This window comes from Alexandromys fortis, unplaced genomic scaffold (genome assembly GCF_014885135.2).
Source record: "Alexandromys fortis isolate MF-2015 unplaced genomic scaffold, M_Fortis_MF-2015_v1.1 scaffold_349, whole genome shotgun sequence".
Classification (NCBI taxonomy): domain Eukaryota; kingdom Metazoa; phylum Chordata; class Mammalia; order Rodentia; family Cricetidae; genus Alexandromys; species Alexandromys fortis.
The window spans coordinates 627405-650562 of NW_026068216.1; the positions used below are offsets into that span (position 1 = coordinate 627405).

Here is a 23158-nt window from a genome sequence, read left to right on the forward strand (position 1 = left end):
GAGGCTTATATTAGTTATAAACTGTTTGGCCTATTAGCTCAGGCTTATTACTAAAATTCTTACAACTTAAATTAACACATAATTCTCATTGATGTTTAGCCATGTGGCTTGGTACCTTACTCAGTGAGGCATTCTCATCTTGCTTCCTCTGCATCTGGCTGGTGAGTGACTCTTTGACTTTCCTCTTCCAAGAATTCTCTTAGCCTGGTCACTCCCCTCCCCATTCTTCCTGCCTGGCTACTGGCCAATCAGCATTTTATTAAACAAATACAAGTAACAAATCTTTACAGTGTACAAAAGCACCATCCCACATCAAATATCCATAAAGTTTTACAACTGAATTAGTTATTTCATGTCATTGAAGAGATACATGAAATCCAAAAGAGTTACTTTAACATTTAAGTTTGTAGGGCTCTGTTCATACGAGTTTGTAGGTATAAACATAATAATACACTGCTTGAACAGATTGTTGACATTGTCAGATTTTATCTCCAGAATTCCCTTGTGTAACTTAAATGTGTTAGCTAAAGGTCTTCCCAAATCCTTTACAGCTAGAGTCTCTGCTGTATGAGTTTTTATCATGTCCTCAACGACTACTGTGATATGCACAGGCTTTAACAGAATGGTTTCACACTAAAAGTTTTATTGTCGTATAAAGAGTACTATGAAGTGCAGAACCTTACCACATTAACTACATTTGTAGGGTTTCTATGCAGTTTTTGATTTTTTTTCTCATGGCTTCAAAGACAAAAATCACATACAAAGGCTTTACCACAATGATTACTTTCAGAAAGTTTCAATCCAGTGTGTGTTCTTTTATATATGTGGAATCTACTGTTACATGCAAAGGATTTCCCACGTTGATTATATCAACAATCAGGGTTTCTTGCCTGTATGTGTTCGCTTATGTGTTTTGAGATATTTGTGAAATGCAAAGGCTTTACCACATTGATTACATTCATAGGGTTTCTCTCTGGTATGTGTTCTTTCATGTGTTTGGAGACTACTGTCACGTGCAAAGGCCTTACCACATTGACTACATTCATAGGGTTTCTCTCCAGTATGTGTTCTTTTATGCATTAGAAGAGCACTGCTATATCCATAAGCCTTACCACATTGATTACATTCATAAGGTTTCTCTCCAGTATGTATTCTTTTATGCATCAGAAGGTAACTGTGAGTGGTAAAGGATTTCCCACACTGATTACATCCATAGGGTTTCTCGCCTGTATGTGTTCTTTTATGTGTTTTGAGATAACTTTGAAATGCAAAGGTTTTACCACACTGATTACATCCATAGGGTTTCTCGCCTGTATGTCTTCTTTTATGTGTTTTGAGATAACTTTGAAATGCAAAGGCCTTACCACATTGATTACATTCATAGGGTTTCTCTCCCGTATGTGTTCTTTTATGTGTTTGAAGCCTACTGTGACATGCAAAGGCCTTACCACACTGATTACATTCATAGGGTTTCTCACCAGTATGTTTTCGTCTATGCATTAGAAGATGATTGTATTGAGCAAAGGCTTTACCACATTGATTACATTCATAGGGTTTCTCTCCAGTATGTATTCTTTTATGTATTCGGAGATAACTGTGAAATGCAAAGGCTTTACCACATTGGTTACATTCAAAGGGTTTCTCTCCAGTATGTGTTCTTCTATGCATTAGAAGACGACTGTGCTTTGCAAAGGTTTTACCACATTGATTACATTCGTAGGGTTTTATACCCGTATGTATTCTTTTATGTGTTGTGAGATAACTGTGAAATGAAAAGGCTTTACCACATTGATTACATTCATAGGGTTTCTCTCCAGTATGTATTCTTTTATGTGCTTGGAGAATACTGTCACGTAAAAAGGCCTTACCACATTTATTACATTCATATGGTTTCTCTTCACTATGTATTATTTTATGCATTTGGAGATTACTGTCACGTGAAAAGGCCTTACCACAATGATTACATTTATAGGGTTTTTCTCCAGTATGTGTTATTTTATGCCTTAGAAGATTCCTGTTGCATACATAAGTTTTACCACACTGATCACATTCATAGCGTTTCTCTCCAGTATGGATTCTTTCATGCCTTTGAAGCTGATTATTATAAGCATAAGCTTCAACATTTTGAGTATATTCAGAAGGCTTCTCTCCAGTATGGCTTCTTTCATTCCTGCAACAATAATTGGCACATGTAAAAGCTTTACCATATTCATTACACTATTGAATATATTGCATAAATTAATTTTACAATTTGGTCTAATTGTAAATAGGAACCAGATCTTAAGGTTTTATGACTGTGATCACATTCATATTGTACTCTTTCATTAAGGGATGTTTTGCATCTTTGAAGATACCTATGATGGTAAGAGCCTTTATTACATGGTTCACATTTATAACATCTTTTTTTCTATTTAAGATTTTTTTCACATATTTGAAAAGAACTGGAAAAATTCAGAGCTTTACCACACATATTGCATTCATAAATTCTCCTATAATGTGAGTCATACTACATTTGCAGAGTGAACAAGAACAAACAAGTATTTAGACATCCCTACTACTCACAGGGCTTCCTGCAGTGTGAGTTTGTTGCTGAATTTTCAAAGAAGTAAAAGCATTTACTTGTAAACTTGAAACCTACTGAAGAAGTTCATTCAAAGTGAGGACTAATATATATCTTCTAATTGATCTGAGAGGGAGAGGGGTATGTTGCTTCTTTTGATATCCCTATGTTTATTTGGCTTGTATCCAGAATGACATAGGATATACCTATTAAAGGAAGAATTACAAATAAAAGGTGTCCATGTTCCATTTATGAAGTTTGAGTTTCTGTTCCTCATAGACATATGGTATAGGGATTAAGGTTCCTGCACAACAACTGCCCCTTGGCTCTTGACTCTAACTACCCATCCTCACACCAAACATAGCAAAATCACAACAAGTATATGAGGAACACGAGCTTTATTATAGACTGTTTGCTTATTAGAAGGTTTGGGACATATACATATCACCTATTTAATGAGCATACCTTTTGTACTATGACTGGTATGAAACTAAATGGATGGGCAGTTCCACAGTACAGCTCGCATGGGGCTATAATTGAAATGGTGATATCTATCTATTAAGAAACTGTTTCCTTCTCTTCTTTTTTTAACATAATGATTTGCAAACAAAATTCACCTATATGACATCAAGATATGTGGTTTTGTGAGAATTTAATAATCTTTAGTGCACTTTAAGTTGTCCTTATTTACACTGTTGCTTTCTTTTAAAATGTCTTACAATTTCCTGAGGCATATTTACATTAGCTTGCATATGAAAATTACCTTCCAGGTCTTCTAGAACTTCGACGTTCTTCAAAATTATGATCTTCCCATTTGCAGCCTAAAATATAGTAACAGAAAATGAGTAATGTATTATTGGAAAATGTGCAAAATTTAAGTTGTTATCTTCAGTGAACCTTAGAACCATGCCCAACTTATTCACATCATCCTTCCTTAGTCTCAATTACAATGAGAAAAGATCATCTATAATCAAGAAACAGTCATCCCCTTATTTTAAAATGTGAAGGAAAATTCATAGTCTTACCTATAGCAGTGAGGTTCCTGTAGGTCTCCAGCATCACATCTCTGTAGAGATTCTTCTGGGAAGGATCCAGCAAAGACCACTCTTCCCAAGTGAAGTCAACATACACATCATCATAGGTCACTGCATTCTAAAATATACATGTGTACAAAAGAAAGTGATAACCTTGCAAATGTATACTTCTTTGAAAATATAGTCATATAATTCTGGTGCTTCTCAACATATTTCATGACACAGAAGTTTAAATGTAATCACCAAGTTATTTTAGAAAAAAATTAAACAGGAGGGTCAACTCTGTCATTTCTGCACCTTTATATGGGATATTGCCTTGTTAGAGAAATGCCTATTAACAGACTCAGAGAGACAAGCAAACAGATCAATAGTACTGACTACACATCAGAGAAATTGTATGAACAACTACCAACTACAAAAACATGATGGGCAAGCTGGTGTGCTGGCTTATGTCTGTAATCCTAGTACTCAGAAGGCAAAGGCAGGTAGGTATGTTTGCCTCTGAGTTGAATACTGGCCCCATTTATGCAACCAGTTCCAACACAGACGGAAGCACATTGTAAGAACCTGTCTCCCATGCAAAAATCAAACAAACAGAAAAGATATTAAGAACTCAGGGGTTTCTTACTGAAGTTCCTACAAAGACTATGTATGTATTCATTCCAGTTTTGCATTCATATTCGAGAAATATGAAGTGCCTGTCTAAACTGTAATATAAATAAGACCTTTCTAAAAGGAACTGCATATTTAAACAGGTACAAATGGACAGATGGAAACAAGCAATGTAAATGTTGATCATAAATAATCAACATAGGGCAAGAGAGATGGCTCAGTAGAAAAGAATATTTGCTGATCTTTCATATAGGTGAGATCAATTGCTAGTACTTACAGGGGGGGGATCCTAATTATCTATTGTCTCAAGTTCAGAGGTTCTGAGACCATCTTTTTATTACTGTGAGGACCAGGCACCCATGGGGTGTATGTCCAGGGAAACAGACAAAGACTCATATTAACTTAAAAAAAATTCAAAGCAAATACAACAGGCAGGAAGAATGTCACAAATTTGCAATCCAATGACTCAGAATGCTCGGGCAGTATTAGTGTCATGAGCTTTTATTTATTGCAACCACGAGCTTAAACTCTCCATCCGTTTTGAAACAGAGGTTGGTTCAGGGAGAGCCCCAAGTTCAGCTGTGGCAGGGTTTTCAATGATTAAAGTATGGGAGATGGGGTAGGGGAACTCCTCATTGGGAGGTGAGAGGCAACAGGAGTCTTGTCAAACAGGGATTGGTGCTGGCACTGCTGCAGGGAAATTGAAACCTATATGCAAGTTATGTAAGCTATTTTTAACTTTCTGGAATGTCTGGTACTTGTTTGTCTCAATTCTGACTGGTGGCTGAACTCGGGACCAATATGAGGGTGAGGCCTAGTACCAGTATTCCTAGCCTGTAGCCTTTCATGGCTGCACTAATGTTAAGTTAGTCCTCCTCAGTACAACATCAATGATTCCACCAAATTTGGCTTCTAATTTGTGATGGGACCTGCATACTTCAAACAGAGTTGCTTAAGATTTTTATAGAAAATTTCTTCCTGGAACTAGAAATCACTTTTCCTAATCCTTCCATTAACTGAGGGCATAGAAGGACGGATTCTTAACCTTAGGGCACCTTGCTCCAATGCAGAACAAGGGCCATCTCTTTAATGGTGATAATCTCCCTGAAAATTCCTGCCTCTGTTTCAGCATTTGGCTGCCATGTGAAACTACTTAGGCCTGCTTTTCCCTACATCCCACAGATTTTCATTTATTTCTGCCCAATTTGTTGTTGTTGTTTTCACTGGAGTCCTGAATGAGCCACCATTAATAGCCATCTAGGAGATTCAATATTTCATCTAAGAGATCAGCCCACCAGTTTTTAATTTTCTGCCTTATTCAATTTCTCAGGGCACATCCTCAATTGATGCTCCATTAGATGACTGTATGTAAACAGAGACTGTTCTTCCATTTCCTAGCTGCCCAGACCCGAATAATCACACAGAAACTGTATTTAATTACAACACTGCTTGGCCAATAGCTTAGGCGTATTCCTATCTAGGTCTTACATCTTAAATTAAGCCATTGCTATGATTTAATTATTTTACCACGAGGCTCATGGTTTACAGGTAAGGTCCCGATGCTAAATGGCATGGCTAGGACTAAGGCTGCATTGCCTTTTGGTTCCACACAGTCCAATACGGCAGAGGTACATTCACCACCAGCTCTGAAAGTCTTGCTCACTGCCCCAGTTCCAGGGACTCAGAGGGTCTATGTCTCTATTAAGCAACTTGTAGCACTTTGCTCACAAATCCCATCTAAGTGCTCAGTCTCCTAAAAGAGCCAGAGCTGTTCATGCTGCCAGCACCAACCAGGAAGCTGTCTCTCAAAGAAGCAGACAGTTTAGGTTGTTAATGCTGAGACAGAAAGCCTTCTCTTAAAGGAATCACTCCTCTGCTTGCTTCTAGCAAACAGAGCTCACTCAAGAAACTGCTGCTACCACAAATTTAACTCTGTTCTTTTGTGTCTAGAATTCTTTCCCAAGTTATCTCAGGTCTTATGTGGATGTAGTTGCCCCATGTTGGCTGCCATTTTGTAAATAGAGACTGCTCTTTCATTTCTGGGAACAGAGATCTGAATAATCATACAGAAAGTATATTAATTACAAAGCTGCTTGGCCAATAGCTTAGGTGTATTCCTACCCAGTTTTACATTTAAAATTAACCCATTTCAGTGATTTAATATTTTACCATCACGCTTGTGGTTTATGGGTATGATTCCAGTGTCTTCCTCCTTTGGCGGAACATTGAGTCTCTCTGACTCTGCCTATTCACTCTATATGTCTTTGTTCAGATTTTATACATGCCTTTACTCTGCTAAGCCATTGGCCAAAACAACTTTATTGATTAACCAAGAAAAGCAGCACATACAGAAGGACATCATACATCAAGTGTATGATCTGACATGTTGACACCTGGAGCTAACTAGCACAGAGACAATAACATACAAGAATGTTTTTGTTTGTTTGATTGTTTTTGAGACAGAGCTTCTCTGTGTAGCTTTGTAGCCTATCCTGGAACTTGCACCATAGACCTGGCTGGCCTTGAACTCACAGAGATCCACCTGCCTCTGCCTCCCAATTGCTGAGATTAAAGGCATGTGACACAACTATCCAGATGCAAGATAGTTTTAAAAAGCAAAAACCAACCTAGTAACCACTTCAATAACTTAAATAGCAAAAGTGTAAATATTGATGATAGTAAGGAATGGAAAACAAAGATATGCCAAGAAATGAGATGCTCAACTACTTGCCACATCCATCAGAAGATCAGGGAGGCTACTCTCAGATCTACCACATTATCTATTAGCCCACATCCGATTTTCCCAGTTGCCTCTAGCACTGGAATAGAAATGAGAGGAAGCTTCCCCTCGACCCTCTCCATACCTACTGTGGATCCCTAGGAAGATCTCCCTTTGGCCTCTCATTCCCCCAGCCTCTAACACCAGCAAGCTTTCTCCCATGAGCATATCAGGCAAGAAGATCAGGAAAAAAGGACACACTCAGCCAACAAACACTCTGATATTCCAGAGAGCACACAGAAGTCCAGGAACAAACCTCCCGTCCAACAATGAAGCCAGAAATTAGCGCCTAGACCTACAATCATCCCAACCCCAAATGCTTACACAACAGCATAGGAATATAATCTATAACATCCACAGACATATATCACCAACAGAGCTCAGCTATCCTATCATAGCAGGTACTGAATATTCCAACATAGCTAAAATACAACAAAAAGCCCTTAAAAACCATTATATGATCACAAATTATAGGCTCAATGTCCTTTATTTATGGATAAAATCCACTTATGAGTGAGTACATACCATATTCATCTTTTTGGGTCTGGATTAGCTCACTCAGTAAAGTGTTTTCTATATCCATCCATTATAATTCGTGATCCTAGAGAAGCTAAATAAGAAGGTGAACCCAAAGAAAAACATATAGTTATCAACCTGGATATTGGAAGTAGACAAGATTGCCAGGTAAAAGTTGGGAGCACAGGGGTGGGGGTGGGGCAGAGGTGCGGGGAGATGGGGAGAAGGGGAGGATTGGGGAGAGCTTGGGGGAATGGGATGGTTGAGATGGAGGAAGGATGGATATGGGAGCAGGGAAGTAGATATCTTAATTAAGGGAGCCATTTTAGGGTTGGCAAGAGACTTGACTCTAGAGGGGTTCCCAGGTGTCCAAGGAGATGTCCCAAGCTTGTTCCTTAGGCAGCAGAGGAGAGGGTGCCTGAACTGGCCTTCTCCCATAGCCACACTGATGACTATCTTGAATATCACCATAGAAACTTCATCCGGCGATAGATGGAGATAGAGACAGAGACCCACATTGGAGCACTGGACTGAGCTCCCAAGGTCCAGATGAAGAGCAAAAGGAGGGAGAACATGAGCAAGGAAGTCAGGACCACGAGGGGTGCACCCACCCACGGAGATGGTGGGACTGATCTAATGGAAGCTCACCAAGGCCAGCTGGACTGGGACTGAAGGAGCATGTGATCAAACCGAACTCTCTGAATGTGGCTGACAATGAGGGCTGTCTGAGAAGCCAAGGACAATGGCACTGGGTTTTTATTCTACTGCATGGACTGGCTTTGTGGGAGCCTTGTCTGTTTGGATGTTCACCTTCCTAGACCTGGATGGAGTGGGGAGGGCCTTGGACTTCCCACAGGGCAGGGAACACTGACTTCTCTTAGGACTTGAGAGGGAGGGGGAGGGGGAATAGGGAGAGTGGGAGAAAAATGAGAGGAGGTGAAAATTTTTAATAAATAAATAAATAAATAAATGAAAGGAAGAAAACAATTATATGAAGATAACAGAGGTCCTCAAATAAAAAATGAATAAAATACTTAAATTCAGGAAAACACAAATGTTGGAGGAAATCAATAAATCACCAAAAAAATCAAGGAAAACATAAATAGCTGTAGTACACACTCCCAAAATAAAGCAAAGAAAATAAAAGCCAGGCTGGGTGGTGGTGGTACACGCCTTTAATCCCAGCACTTGGGAGGCAGAGGCAGGTGGATCTCTCTGAGTTCGAGGCCAGCCTGGTCTACAAGAGCTAGTTCCAGGACAGGCCCCAAAGCTACAGAGAAACCCTGTCTCAAAAAACCAAAAAATAAAAAGAAAAGAAAAACCAAATAGTTAAAACAAGTGAAACTGTTCAGAACTGAAAATGGAAATAGAAAAGAAAACACAAACTGCAGGAATTGTGGAAATGAAATCAGTCTGGAATGAGTTACTGGTCTGCCTTCCCAGCAATGGGAAGCAAGGTCAGGAGTAAATGTTCAAAGTAATTCTCAATTACATATTGTAAAGCAAGCCTGAGAAATAGGAGGCATTGGCCTAAACCAGTAGTTCTCAACCCTTGTAATGCTGCAATCTTTGAATACAGTTTGAATTCCTGTGGTGACAACCAAGCATAAAATTATTTCCATTGCTACTTTATAACCACAATTTTGCTTTTTATTATGAATTGTAATATAAATATCTGTGTTTATGATGGTCTTAGGTGACCCCTATGTTAGGGTCTTTGACCCCAGGAATTATGACCCACAGGTTAAAAAACACTATTCTAAAGATAGATAGATAGACAGACAGGTAGATAGACAGATGTATACATAGATCGATCGATAGATAATAAAGCACTTAAGAAAAAATGGTATGAAAATTCTTAATGACTGGAAAATGTTAGAAAACAGAAACACATAGAAATTAGAGAGGCAATGCATTTAAAGAAAATACAATTTAAAAAATGATACCAATAATTGACTTCTTAAAGACATAAAAATAATTGGAAGAACACTTAGTTCTATTTGAAACAGAATAGGCCCTTCCCTGGTAGAGAATGCCATTAATAAGACATTGTATGACTTTGTCCTGTATAAAATGGTAGGTGCTTAGGGCTGTAAACTCATACAGAGTTACAGGCAATGGCTGGTGTCTCAAACCTCTCAGCTGAGTTAACTGTGTCCACCAGGACTGCACATATCTGCATAGGAGAGTTCTCTAACTAGAAACTGAATACTCAGTATTCAAGCTACCCTCCATAAACTGTACACTCACCAATTCTGTCTGTCTTTGTTTATATAGAAGGGATAACACACAATGGGAAATCACACAGAAAGTACTTACCCTGCCCCATCAGTCCTTCTTTATGTTGGAGATCCCCCAGCTTACTGCCTTAAGCTTCAGTCTGTGATCTAGCTATTGTCTATTCTATTTCCCCCTGCAGTGTGCCCAGTGCACTGTTTTTCCACTTCTGGTCTGAACGGAGAAGCCATGCTTCACACACAGATCCTTTCCCTGTACTGAAATGGACAGTCCACTACAGTAATCAAATGGGTAATCTTAGAAATTTGTGGCGCTACAGACCTGTAATCCAGATATTTAGGATGGCTAGTCAAAATGATAGAAAGGGCAATGCCCTGAAGGTCTACAGACAGGGTTCAAGTTCACCTCAATAAACATCAGAGACTTTGACTCAAACCATTTTTCAAAAAGGCTGGTGATGCAGCTGTTCTATAATACACCTTTATGGCAATGCTGGTTGTGACCCTGTAATGTCCCATTGATGAAGAGCGTATTAGAGGACTGTTTTTTGATGGAGGCCTTTTGGCTGTTTGCAAATCAGGGTTGTCTCTTTTGTTATGGGAATGTAGCTTAACAAATCCTGATGGACAAACATTCATATACTAGCATCCTAATCTCTAAAAGGCCTGGTTACCTTAATGTTTATCTTTGGTGTATTTGGGAGGCAGCCCTACCCATAGCTAAATTCTACTTTATGTGAATTAATGTCTCCTACAAATTGGAAAATCCTTATACTATCAATTCTATTACCATCAACACTACTCTGGTACGTCACAGTTTAGCAGTGGAGTGCTACTCTACACAGCAGATACTGTTTATAAATTGTACAAAATTAACTCCAGATGAATTCTAAACTAAATGTTAAATGTTGAAAGTTCAGACACCTCCTCTTCATAATGACCCCCAAAACAAGAATATGTCTAAGTAGTCCACTCCCAATGCTCTGCACAGAGGCAGCCCCAGGGAATTGCAAGGATAATGCAGGACTATGCAGAATCATGCAAGTCACAGGGGATTCTGCCTCTTGCCACTGGTTCCAACCCAGCCCTGGGGAGAACACACAACACCAGATCTAGTAGCTTAGCAGGCCATCCCTCCCTGTCTGGGGACAGTGGCCCCTTGCTCACCAAGGTATGTCTGCTGAGCATGCCTGCTCTCTACCTGCAATGGAGCACAAGGAGCAACACACAGGCCAACTTCTGACTTCCTCAGTAGTGTAGCTGAGAAGGCAGCATGGGGCTCAGAAGAACCTTCCCATTTGAGCTTCCAGGTCCAGTGGAGGCCCTGATTGGCTAGTGAGATCTGAATGACAGGAGAAATTCCCTTGGAGACAGGGTGAGCTGAAGGGACCCAGCAGAGTGGTTCCCAGCCTTGGCCTCCATTCCACCCTTAGCACAGACTATCCCAGACTGGCTGGAGATTTGCAGCAACTTCACCAACGCATCTCTTGTTTACCTAAACCAATGGTTTCAGTTATAAAAAAACTAAACAAATTCAGAATGAGGATAATCAATGTTGCCCAAGAGGAACACAGGGTAACTCCAGAATATTACAAATAAAATCAGGGAGAAACCGCTGAGCGAGTAAGCCAGAGCAAGAGACCACTGAGGGTCCAGATGTGAGTCTAGGACCTCCCAAGAACTAGGCCTGAGCCAGGACCTCTGCCAGTCTCAGCATGAATCTGGGACCTCTGAGGGAGTAGGCAGGGATGAGCGATCTTGCAGGGCCAGGCGTGAGACTGGGACCTCAGAGGGAGTAGGCCTGAGGCAGGACCTCTGTGATCTAGGACATCAAAGGGAATAGGCAGGAACCTGGAAACTCTGCAGGTCTGAGCATGAATCTGGGACATCTGAGGCAGTAAGCCTGAGCCAGGTCATCTGCGGTTCTGGGTGCACCCAAGCCTGGGAACTTGGAGGCAGTAAATTGGAGCCAGAAACCTTTGCAGGACACACTCCAAGCCAGGGACTTCTGCAGGAGGGGATCCAGACCAGGATTTACAGAAACAGGTCAGAGCCAGTAACCTAAGCCAAAGTAGGCTAGAGAGAGTAAACTCCAAGGGAGCAGAGCAAAGACATTACTAAGAAAGAGAATTACAGACAAATCTCACTCATGAACATGCAAAAATACTAAATAAAATACTGGCAAATCAAATCCAAGAACATATCAGAACCATCATCCACCATGATCAAGTTGGCTTCATCCCACAGATGCAGGGATGGTTCAACATATGAAAATCTGTCAATGTAATCCACCATATAAACAAACTGAAAAATAAAAACCACATGATCAGCTCATTAAATGCCGAAAAAGCTTTCAACAAAATACAACATCCCTTCATGATAAAGGTCTTGGAGAGAGCAAGGATTCAAAGGAACATACCTAAACATAATAAAGGCAATATATAGCAAGCCAACAGCCAACATCAAACTAAATAGAGAGAAACTCCCAGAGATTCCACAGAAACCAGGAACAAGGCAAGGTTGTCTACTGTCTCCATATCTATTCAATATAGTTCTTGAGGTCCTAGCTAGAACAATAAAACATAAAAGGATATCAAGGGGAATCAAATTGGAAAAGAAGTCAAACTCTCACTGTTTGCTGATGATATGATAGTACAGAAATTAATAAAGATAGATTTCACAACTTCAACAAAATTAACTCACAGTGACACTTAAACTGTTCATGTTTTGAACCTCCAGCTACTGATGTCTTCCTGAGAGGCCCCGCGCTCAGGAGCCCTCCCTGCAAATGGAGGCAAGCACAGCTGTGGCACCTGCTCTAGTCACCTGCCCAACACCATGTAAACCTGAGATACCGCTACAGATCAGCAGCTCATTTTGTCCCTTGGAACTGAGCTTCACACCATGGTGGCTGGCAGTAGCAGAAAGTTGAAAACATTCTAATCATGTATTGCTGAAGGATGATGCCCATCACCTCCTTTCTACCAGTTTCTAAAGTATCTGACACATGTGTTAAACAAACCTGAAAGTGGAATGAAACATTCAGAACTTCTACAACCCCGATCTTCAGTTTTCCAATCTGTCTTCCCATGGCACAACATAAGCAATGCCTCTGTGTGGACACTGGACGGTGATATTACTAGATAATAGTCTCCGAGGCCAGGACGGCAGAACCTCCCCCTGCCCAGAGAATCCACACTCAAGGAAGCTCAGAGGTCCAGAGCCACTGCTCATGTCACCACAGGGATCAACAGAACCCCAAACTCCAGGCTGGCTTATGGGGTATCTGAGTCCAAGCAGTCCTGATTCTGATAGTTCAGTCAACCTACTCTTCCTGGTCTAGGGACAGTGGCCCCCACACTCACCATGGACTAGCTTGTGGACTTCAGCCCCTTCCCCCAGCAGAACAAGAGGAGAATCATGAAAAGAAATTGTAAACTACCTCCCACTAGTGCTCCTGAAGGCTAAGGCTTCCCAAATTTCCTCCTCACTTAAGACCACCCAGTGAGCTTCAGGACAATAGCAGCAATGCCGCTGGGTGAGTAGAGATCACATGACTCAGACCACACGGTCCTTCCCAACCTTGTCCTTCCACATATGATCAAATAAGGCCCTAATCTGGGAAGTCTGCAGTTTAGTAAAATCCCCCAACCTCCCAGAACACTTCCTGCTCCTCTTCCAAGGCACAGGGTCCTATGTGTGCACCGTCCAGTACAGCCAATCCTTTGCTTCATAGTTGGGAGGTCCTGCAGCCAAAGGCAGGTCACATCCAAATAGTAACTGTTGTTAAACAAAAAGAGGCCATGGATTAGAATACAATGAAAAGTCTATGGGAGGGCTTGGAGGCAAAAACTGAGATAGGAGAAATAATGTAATTACAACTGTAAAATACTATGTTAAAAAGTTGAAACAGGCTTTATGGCTATATGCTCCAGAGACTAGGAATTTCTAGTAGAGCACACCAATACCACTCATGTCTCTCAGGGTATACAACTGAAACCTGGAAAACAGTCATGCAATGCAGGGACCATTTCATCCAGTTCTTCTATTTAGGTTGAACGGGCATAACTACAATAATTTGGATTCTAGTTCAGTTTTTTTTTCCAGGTTCTTTATTGCCTGCTCTGTGGACCCAAGCTATGGCTAGGCAGAACATTTATTGCCCATCTAAAACTGATTCCCTACTACTGTTGCTAATGTCAAGTACTGTCAGAGCAGGAAACCCTTTACCCTCCTTGCCCATCCTTCTCTGTGCTGTGACTACACATGCTTACAGTTAGTCAGTGGACTCAATTCTTCCATGGGTCTCACTTCATTTGTAAATTCAAAATAAAATCTACAGGATCATTCACTGATCTATTTTTCCTTCCAGTCAAGGCCCAGCCTGGAAGGAGTTACAGGACTGTCTTTTCAGCACTGGGCAGCAGAGGCAGGAGTAGGTGTTCAAAGAAATTTTCAGTTACACAGTGTGAGGCATCGGAGCTATGGGAGACATTGAGCTAAACCAGTGGTTCTCAGCCTTCCTAATGCTGTCTCATTAATGTACAGTTCCTCATGATGTAGTAACTCCCAATTATAAAATTATTTTCACTACTACTTCATAGCTATAATTTCGCTGTTATGAAATATATCTATTTTCTGATAGTCTTAGGCCAGTCCTGTGATAGGGTCATTTGATCCCTCAAAGTGAGCCAGACCCCCCCAGATTGAGAACCATTGCTCTAAACTAATATGAATAAATAGCACTTAAGAAAAAACAATGGAATGATATTCTAAACTGGGAAACATAGAAAACAGAAACAAAGAGATTATAGCAGTAATGCATTAAAAATAAAATAAAAAATAATACAAAACACTGGCCTTTTAAAATGATAAAAATAATTGGAAGAGTAGTTAGCTATACTGACATTGAAACAGAGTGGGCACTCCCCTGGTAAGGAGAACGCCATTAAGAAGAGAATACATGACTGTCTCATGTAAAATGTTAGCTACTGAGTGCTGTAAGCTGACACACGGAGTTACAGCCAATGGCCTGTGTCTCAAACCTCTCAGCTGATTTAAATGTGTCAACCTGGATTGCTCATAGCTGCATGAGAGAGTTTGTTGGTTGAAAATGAATACTTAGTTGTTCAAGCTATCCTTCCTAAACTGAACACCCACCAATTCTGTCTGTCTTCATTCACATGGAAGGAGTTAATTCATGATAGGAAATAGATAGTCCCTCACCCTACACTAGCAGGTCTGTCTTTGTAATGGGGACCCCTGCAGCTCACTGCCTTTAAACTTAACCTGTGATGTAGCTATTGTCTAGTCTGTTTGCCCTGCAGGGTGCACAGTACAGTGTTCCTCCTCTTCTATTCTAAATGGACGAGCCATGCTCCATCTACACAAATCCTTCTCCTGTTACGGCATTGGATAGTCCACTATATGACTCAAACTGGTAATTTTAGAACTCTATGGTGCTATAGACCTGCAATCCAGGAACGTAGGGTGGTTTAGTCAGGAGGATAGCAAGCGCAGGGTCCTGTGGAACTACAGACGCGGTTCAAGTTCACCTTAATCAAACTGACTCAAAATTGCTTTTCAAAAAAGTATTGAAAGTGAAGAACTTCTAGAAGATACTAGAGAGATTAGTATTTTTCGACTCTGGCAAATCTGGTGATGTCTCTCCACACTGCAGGCACCAGCTTTTCACAGTGATGTTAACAAGGATCTTACTAAGCACAGTTCTGCTCCCAGTGCTCTGCGCGGACAAGGCCGGGTGACTGAAGTTATTCAGAGGCTGCCAGCCCGGCCCAGGGAGTTGCAAGGCCACATAGGACCACGCTGGACCAGGCAGGGATACAGCGAACTCTGTCTGCCCACTGGCTCCCACCAAGCCAGAGGAGGACCCATGACAGGCTGCTGAACCTCAGCCAGCCTCTCTACCTAGTGTGAGGACAGCGGCCCCTCCCTCACCAAGGGTAGCTACTCCACCACACGTGGGGACAGCGGACCCTGGCTCACCAAGGCCCACCGCGCCTCCCCGCATGGGGTCAGCAGCCCATCAATCACCATGGCCAGCCACTCCTCCCCACATGGGGACAACCGATCCTCACTCACCGTGGTCCACCGCTCTTCCCCGTTTGTGGAGCGCAACCCCTCGCTCACCATGCTGCGGCTGCCAGAACGATCCGTGCTGTCCCCACAATGCAGCTCAAGGTTCCGCGCAGAGGAAACTTCCGACTTCCTCAGAAATGCTGAACCAGAAGTCTGCCTCCCGGAGGAACCCACTAATCTGACTGGCCGGTCCTCTGGAGGCTCTGATTGGCTAGTAATGAGTGAGTGATAGGAATGCAACCCAATGATTCTCAGCCTTGGCTTCAATCGTAAAGACAGACCTATCCCAGATTGGATGGAAATTTGTGCCAAATTCAACAACCAGTCTCTTGTTAATGTAAACCAGTGGGCTCAGTTTTAAAAGGAAGTATGCAAATTCAGGAGGAGATTACTCAGATAATGTTGCACACGGGGAACACAGGTAACTCAAGAACGTTAAACAGAGTCCACAGTGACCTTGGAACTGATAACCACAGACCTTTGTGTGGAAAAGTGTTGGATTCTCAGGAGTTGAAGCAATCCCATCCCAAAGGCCCTGGCCCCAGATCGTTGCCAGCTCTGCCAAGCATATTCCCGGTATTAGAGAGGGAACTCTGGGGGCTGGAGAGATGGCTCAGTGGTTAAGAGCATTGCCTGCTCTTACAAAGGTCCTGTAGTTCAATTCCCAGCAACCACATGGTGGCTCACAACCATCTTAATGAGGTCTGGTGCCCTCTTCTGGCCTGCAGACATACACACAGACAGAATATTGTATACATAATAAATAAATAAATAAATAAATAAATAAATATTTTTAAAAAGTATTAAAAAAAGCATAGAGAGGGAACTCTGATTTTGCTCTATACATCAGGGCCTTAGAGAAACCACTCAAAACTTAGGCAGGTTGCCAAACTTGGAGAGGACTAGTTTCAAGCCTTCTATTGAAGCTCTGCACTGGTGAGTGAGGGCCGCTGCCTTCGAATTAGGTAGAGAGGCTGGCTGAGGTTCAGCAGCCTGTCATGGGTCCTCCCCTGGCTTGGTGGGAGCCAGTGGGCATACAGAGTTCGCTGTATCCCTGCCTGGTTCAGCGTGGTCCTATGTGGCCTTGCAACTCCCTGGGCCGGGCTGGTTCTTCACCAAGAAGACAGCCTGGTTTATAAAGTGAGTTCCAGGACAACTAGGGCTATTACACAGAGGAACTGTGCCTCAAAAAATAAAAAAAATAAAAAATAAAAAAAAAAAGAAAGGAAAAAAGAAAGAGCCAGGCAGTGTTGGTGCACAACTTAAATCCCAGCACTTGGGAGGCAGAGGCAGGCAGATCTCTGTGAGTTCAAGGCCAGCCTGGTCTATAAGAGCTAGTTTCAAGACAGGATCCAAAGTTTCAGAGGAACCCTGACTTGAAAAACAAAACAAAACAAAAAAAACAAAAAAAGAAGAAGAAGAAGAAGAAGAAGAAGAAGAAGAAGAAGAAGAAAGAAAGAAAGAAGGAAAATGCAACTTTTTTCCTTTTTTATCTTTGTTAATCCCATGTCAGTTATTTTAATTTCAGTTTTTCTTCTTTAAATTGTAGTTGCAGCAGAAGTGTTTAGAAAGAAGTCCTGGGCCATGTATTAAAATAGTTTGGCTGAAAGCATAAATAAAAAGGTCCTGTCCTTTAAAAAAAAATCAAGTTAAAATGTGAAATAATACAAATAAGTTTTTTGTTTTGTTTTCTTTTTTTTTCCTAAGAAACCTGAAAATGACTGAATTCAAATAAGCAATTTCCCAACTTCAACAAGAAGGCAATAGTTAGCTGAAAGGCAGCAAATACACCTGTCTAGGCAGGGCGGTGGTGGCGCATGCCTTTAATCCTAGCACTTGGGAGGCAGAGGCAGGCAGATCCCTGGTGCCAGCCTGGTCTACAAGAGCTAATTCCAGGACAGCTAGGACTGTTGCACAGGGAAACCTTGTCTCAAAAAAAAAAGTGCATATCTAAGCAGACCAGTCAAGTTGTAGCCTCACTCTTTAATGGGTCAGCCACTAGTTCAAGGTTTTAGCAAGGGGTGGTAACCTTGAACTTTACTAGTCTGTGGAGTCAGTGAGTCTCACTCCTACCAGGTGCCCTCAGGAAATATGTGTGGAGGCCAGGGCTTGTAGAACAGGTGATCTAAAAACTCAAAACAGCAATCAAACACAAACCAAGTAGGAAGAAATGCCTTTGGTCGTTACACCATTCAAGAATTAGGAAAAATTGAGCCAGGAAGTAGTGGCCCAAACCTTTAATCCCAGCACTTGGGAGGCATAGGTAGGCAGATCTCTGTGAGTTTGAGTCCAATCTGGTCTACAAGACCTAGTTCCAGGACAGGCTGCAAAGCTAAAGAGAAACCCTGTCTCCAAAAACAAAAACACTCACACACCACCACCACCAACAACAACAAAAAGAATTCCAGGGCAGAGGCGGGAGGATATCAGTGAGTTCAAGGCCTGCCTCATCTGCCAAACAAGTTCCAACGCTGTAACATAGAGAAACCCTGCCTCATAAAAACAAAACAAAACACAAAAAAAACCCCAAAAGAATTCGAAAAGTGCTCACGAAATACCATGAACCAGATAGCACTTAATAAGAACTAGATAGCACTTAATAGCAATCAAAGATGAAATATAAAATGCTGAGAAATTCTTTGATGAAATCCACCCTGCTTTCATGGTCAAACCTGAACAGCTAATTCTGTACTTAGCTCATTCACAGTCAAAAACTCAAAGAAAACACAATAATATACATAATCTAAACTCTCTATTTCCCATCTTTACATGGCTTATTTTTCTTTACTCCTTTAATCTATGACTGTCTTCTCTCTCCCAAGCTTACATACATTTATACACTGTGGCCCATTTACAGGTCTTTTTTTTTTTAATCTGAATCTGTTTTTTTTTGCATATTTGTAATTATTTTCTGACCAGAAGCACTTTTGTTAAATGCTAAACAAGCATGGCTAGGACCAGCTCCTCAGCCCTGCCTGCTTGCTCTACTTAGTCCAACATGACAAAGGTATGTTTACTGCTAGCTCTGTGAGCCATTCTCTCTGCCCTAGCTCCAGGGACATGGTGCATCTATGTCTCCATTAAGCAATTTGTAACATGGTACACACAGACCCCAGTACCTCCCAAAAGAGTCAGAGCTATTTGTGCCAGCACATACAGGAAGTTCTTTCCTAAAGACGCTGTATATCCTTTGTTGCCAATGCTGAGTCAGGACGACCTCTTTTATAGGAGCTGTGGCACCCTTGCTTGCTGCCAGCTAACAAAACCCATCTGGAAAAATATGTGGCTATCAAGAAGTCTTGCTTAACTCTCTTCCTTTGTGTCTAGATTTTTTAAAACTCTCTCAGGTTTTATGTTGATATAGTTGCCTCATTTTGGCACCATTTTGTTGACAAAGGCTGTTTGTTTGTTTCCTGGCTGCCCAGAAATAATTACACAGAAACTATATTGATTACAACACTGTTTGGCCAATAGCTTTGGCTTCTTATTAAGTAACACTTACATCTTAAATTAACCTGTTTCTGTTAATCTGTGTATTGCCAGTGGTTGTGGCCTACCAGTAAGGTTCCATATAGTCTGTCTCTTTTGGCAGCCTCATGGTGTTTCCCTGTCTCTCCTTTCTTTTCACCTCTATCTTTGCTTAGGATTCCCACCTTGCTCTATCACATGCTGCCATAAGCCCAAAGAAGTTTTTTGTATTAACCAATGGGAATAAAACATATTCACAGCTTACAGAGACAACTGTTTTGATCCTAGAAATTGCCATTATCTTCTATTTTTGATAAATAAAAAGTCTGAGTGTCCTCAATAAAACAGTCACAGCCTTGTCTTGTTGTGGCCTTTCTAGCCCAAGTCTGGCATCATTCCTTATGGCCCCATAAGGTGATCTTAGCTTGGTACATAAGCCCAGGTGCTTAGAAGACGTCATGAAAAATTTATCAAAACATTATTTGCGTGATATTTTCGTCCTAATCTTTCTTATTCTCTCCATGTCCTGAGAAAGTGCGTAGGCCGAATTACAAAATAATAAACTGATTTCCTGTATAAAATACTGCTTCTATTCAGTGACTCGAAATTATTAGGCCTGTTCATATCTCAATATCCAAGTTTGGAGGCTCAGAACCACCTGCTTCTCCAGATTCAGGGGATCTGACACCTTCTTTTCTTATATGTCACCTGTATATACATGGAAAACATTTTTTCTCATACATAAACTTATACAAAATGTGGGGATAAACTCTTTTTCAAAATACTAGTTTCTCATAAAACAGAGCAAACAGGTTGCTTTAGGTGTAAAATACAAATCATACACTGTTTCTTTAAAAAATTTATTATCTTGCATTTGGTTTGAAAAAGTTTTTATTTCCTCACTTTGAAGCAGACTTACAGGCAATCTTCAGTCATAGGAAACAAAATGGTGCCTAAGTGATCCTAATATAATTTTCCTTTTATAAGAAAATGAGATCCTTTTAGTAATCAAAACTTTTTTTTATAGATTTAAAACATCAGAAATTTTTATGTACATTTCTCCAATTTTTGTGAAACAGCTCTCCTCACCCAATCCATTTTCTATTATCAGCAAAGGAGAGAACTAGAGTGCACAGGATGACTGCTGGCCAGTGATTTCTTGTTATTTAATTTTGGTTAGTATGTTGTCATTCTTGTTTAAGAAACCATGATATGTTTTTTCAGGCTTGTCTTTGTGTCTTGCTTTGCCTATGATACTGTCTATATTGTTGATTTTACTAATTATCTAAATTTATTGTTGTTTCTCTAGAAAATGATCAATCTTCATCATTCTTTTTCAGAAAATTTACTATATTATGAGGTCCCTGAGCATTTCTTGGTTTAGGAAGTTTCTGTGGAGAGACAGTTTTAGTTTTCTCTTCTTGATCTTAGACGCTTACTTTTTCTCATTTATTGACCTATCTGTGTTTTCCAGTTATTCATGTTTTATACGGTTAATATATTGATTTTGTGTTTTAAAAAAATCTTCGTATATATTAGTATCTCTACCTTAATTAGCTTCAGCTGTCAACATGATGTAGATTAGCGTCATCTGAGAGAACATCAATTGAGGCTTTGTCCAGGTCAAAATTGCTACTTACTATGTTTGTTTTGATTGATGATTGATGTGGTAAGACTCTTCTCTTCCACTGATTGTTTCAATACCCTAAGAAAGTGGGACTGAGAGGGATAAGAAGGCTAGCTGAACAAGAGACAGTGACTAAGCAAGAGAGAAAGACAGTAAACATTCTTTCCTATTGTCTCTTGCCTTCAGTTCCTAACTGGAATTTCTATCCTAAGCTTCCACAATTGTGGGTTGTGATCTGGAAATATCAAACAAACCTGTTTATTACCGCATATGCCTTTATTTAGAGTATTTAATCACAGCAAGAAATGAACAAATTAGGTCAAAATGTGCTACACCAAAAGTGATTTTGTTGCTGGGTAGAATGTGGGAACATTGTCTTTTGGAGGAATGTGGAAGATATTGGGACTTTAGATGTCAAAGGCCATAGAAAACTGTACAGAGCTTAATTAACTATTCTTGTAGGACTAGGAATATGGAGGTGTTGAAAGTAATGCACACAGTGAAGCTTGAGTTCATAGGATTTCAGTAGGAAATAGACTGTAAAAAATTATCTTGGGGTCATTTGTATATTTTTGTTCCCAAATCACTCCAATTTTTTCCATTCCCTGAGAAATTGAGTAAGGCAAAATTAAAAGATAATTGGGTAATTTCTTGGACAAAGTATTGATTCTGTTGGGTGTTTATTACTGATGATTTATTTAGATCTATAGCGGGAAAAATGTGTGATGTAGAAAGAAATGAAAAGTCAGTTTTGTGGAGAAAAACAACACTAGGGAGATTCAAATGGTAGTCCTGTGGTGAAAAAGAAGGAGAAAATTTCAAAAAGTTTAGAACCATTAAATAGAAGGCCCTTCTTATCATTTGAAGCCTAGGAAGGTAACTTAGGGTAAGATTCCATCTATCTAAGTCTTGAATTTCTCAAAGGAATAAGCAATTTGATTCCTAATTCAAGGAAGCAACTTCATGTAGAAGCTGCTGGAACTCTATTCAAGCATGGTAGCATCCATAACAACTTAGAAGCCAAATTGTGGGGAGGACCTATATTGTATTTTTTCTGGAAAAAAAGAAAGAAGCAAAATTTATAGGTCATATATTCTTTCTCTTTAGTTTCAGTTCAGCACTGTTGCATCTATCTATTTAGCAGAGTCAGAGGAGACTGTGAGACTTCATTGCATGAAGCTTTGAAGATGAAGACAGAGTTGTAGTTTTAGATGATCTGATGTTGAGATACCTAAGCTATGAGATATCTGCCATGGAGTATTTCATACAGGAAGTAGAAGTAGCAAAGGATATNGTTTGCCCTACTGAGTTTTAGTGTTACTGTGAACCAATCTTTCCTTACTGTGTCCACATTTCTTTCTCTCTCTTTTCAAAATTTATTCATTTTGTAAACAGGGACTGCTTATTCATTTCCCAAGCACACAGACCCAAATAATTACATGGAAACTATATTATTTACAGCACTGCTTGGCCTATTAGCTCAAGCTTATTTTATATTATTTTTTATTGATATTTATTGAGCTCTACATTTTTCTCTACTCCCCTCCCTGCCTCTCCCTTGCCCCACTCAACCCTCCTCCAAGGTCCCCATGCTCCCAATGTACTCAGGAGAGCTTGTCTTTTTATACTTTCTACTTCCCATGTAGATTAGATCTTTCTAAGTCTCTCTTAGTGTCCATATTATTGTATAAGTTCTCTGGGATTGTGGTTTGTAGGCTGGCTTTCTTTGCTTTATGTTTAAACATTACCTATGAGTGAGTACATGTGATAATTGTCATTCTATGTCTGCGTTACCTCACTCAAAATAATGTTTTCTGGTTCCATCCATTTTCCTGCAAAATTCAAGATATTGGTATTTTTTTCTGCTCTGTAGTTCTCTGTTGTGTAAATGTACCACATTTTTAAAAATCCATCCTTTGATAGAGGGGCATTTAGGTTGTTTCCAGGTTCTTGCTATGACAAACAAAGCTGCTATGAACATAGTTGAGCACATGTCCTTGTGGCATGATTGAATGAGCATCCTTTGAATATATACCTAAAAGTGGAATTATTGGGTCTTGAGTAAGGTTGTTTCCTAATTTTCTTAGAAACCGCCACACTGACATCCAAAGGGGTTGTAACAGCTTGCATTCCCACCAGCAATGCAGAAGTGTTCTCTTTTCACCACCTATTAGTGTTTTTGATCTTGGCCATTCTTACAGGTGTAAGATGGAATCTCAGAGTTAT

At 40.4% G+C, this 23158-nt stretch overlaps 1 protein-coding gene and 1 pseudogene across 1 annotated transcript; one reads left to right on the top strand and one right to left on the bottom strand.

Moving 5' to 3' along the window:
* Positions 1–15965, bottom strand: LOC126493443 (zinc finger protein 431-like). Its single transcript, XM_050130452.1, has 4 exons — positions 15841–15965; positions 3586–3712; positions 3324–3381; positions 1–2170 (listed from the first exon to the last, which is right to left on the bottom strand). Exons 1-4 carry the CDS (start codon positions 15889–15891, stop codon positions 877–879), a joined length of 1530 nt encoding a protein of 509 aa, XP_049986409.1. The 5' UTR covers positions 15892–15965; the 3' UTR covers positions 1–876.
* Positions 15890–23158, top strand: part of LOC126493433 (zinc finger protein 120-like) — a 12587-nt pseudogene continuing 5318 nt past the window's right edge.

Excerpts from the sequence above, each read along its gene's own strand:
- LOC126493443 (XM_050130452.1), bottom strand. The coding sequence starts at position 15,891 with ATGGTGAGCGAGGGGTTGCGCTCCACAAACGGGGAAGAGCGGTGGACC. Across the intron at positions 3,713-15,840 it reads GGGAAGAGCGGTGGACCACG|AATGCAGTGACCTATGATGA; the intron begins GTGAGTGAGGAT and ends TGTATATTTTAG. Across the intron at positions 2,171-3,323 it reads AGTTCTAGAAGACCTGGAAG|GAATGAAAGAAGCCATACTG; the intron begins GTAATTTTCATA and ends TTATTGTTGCAG.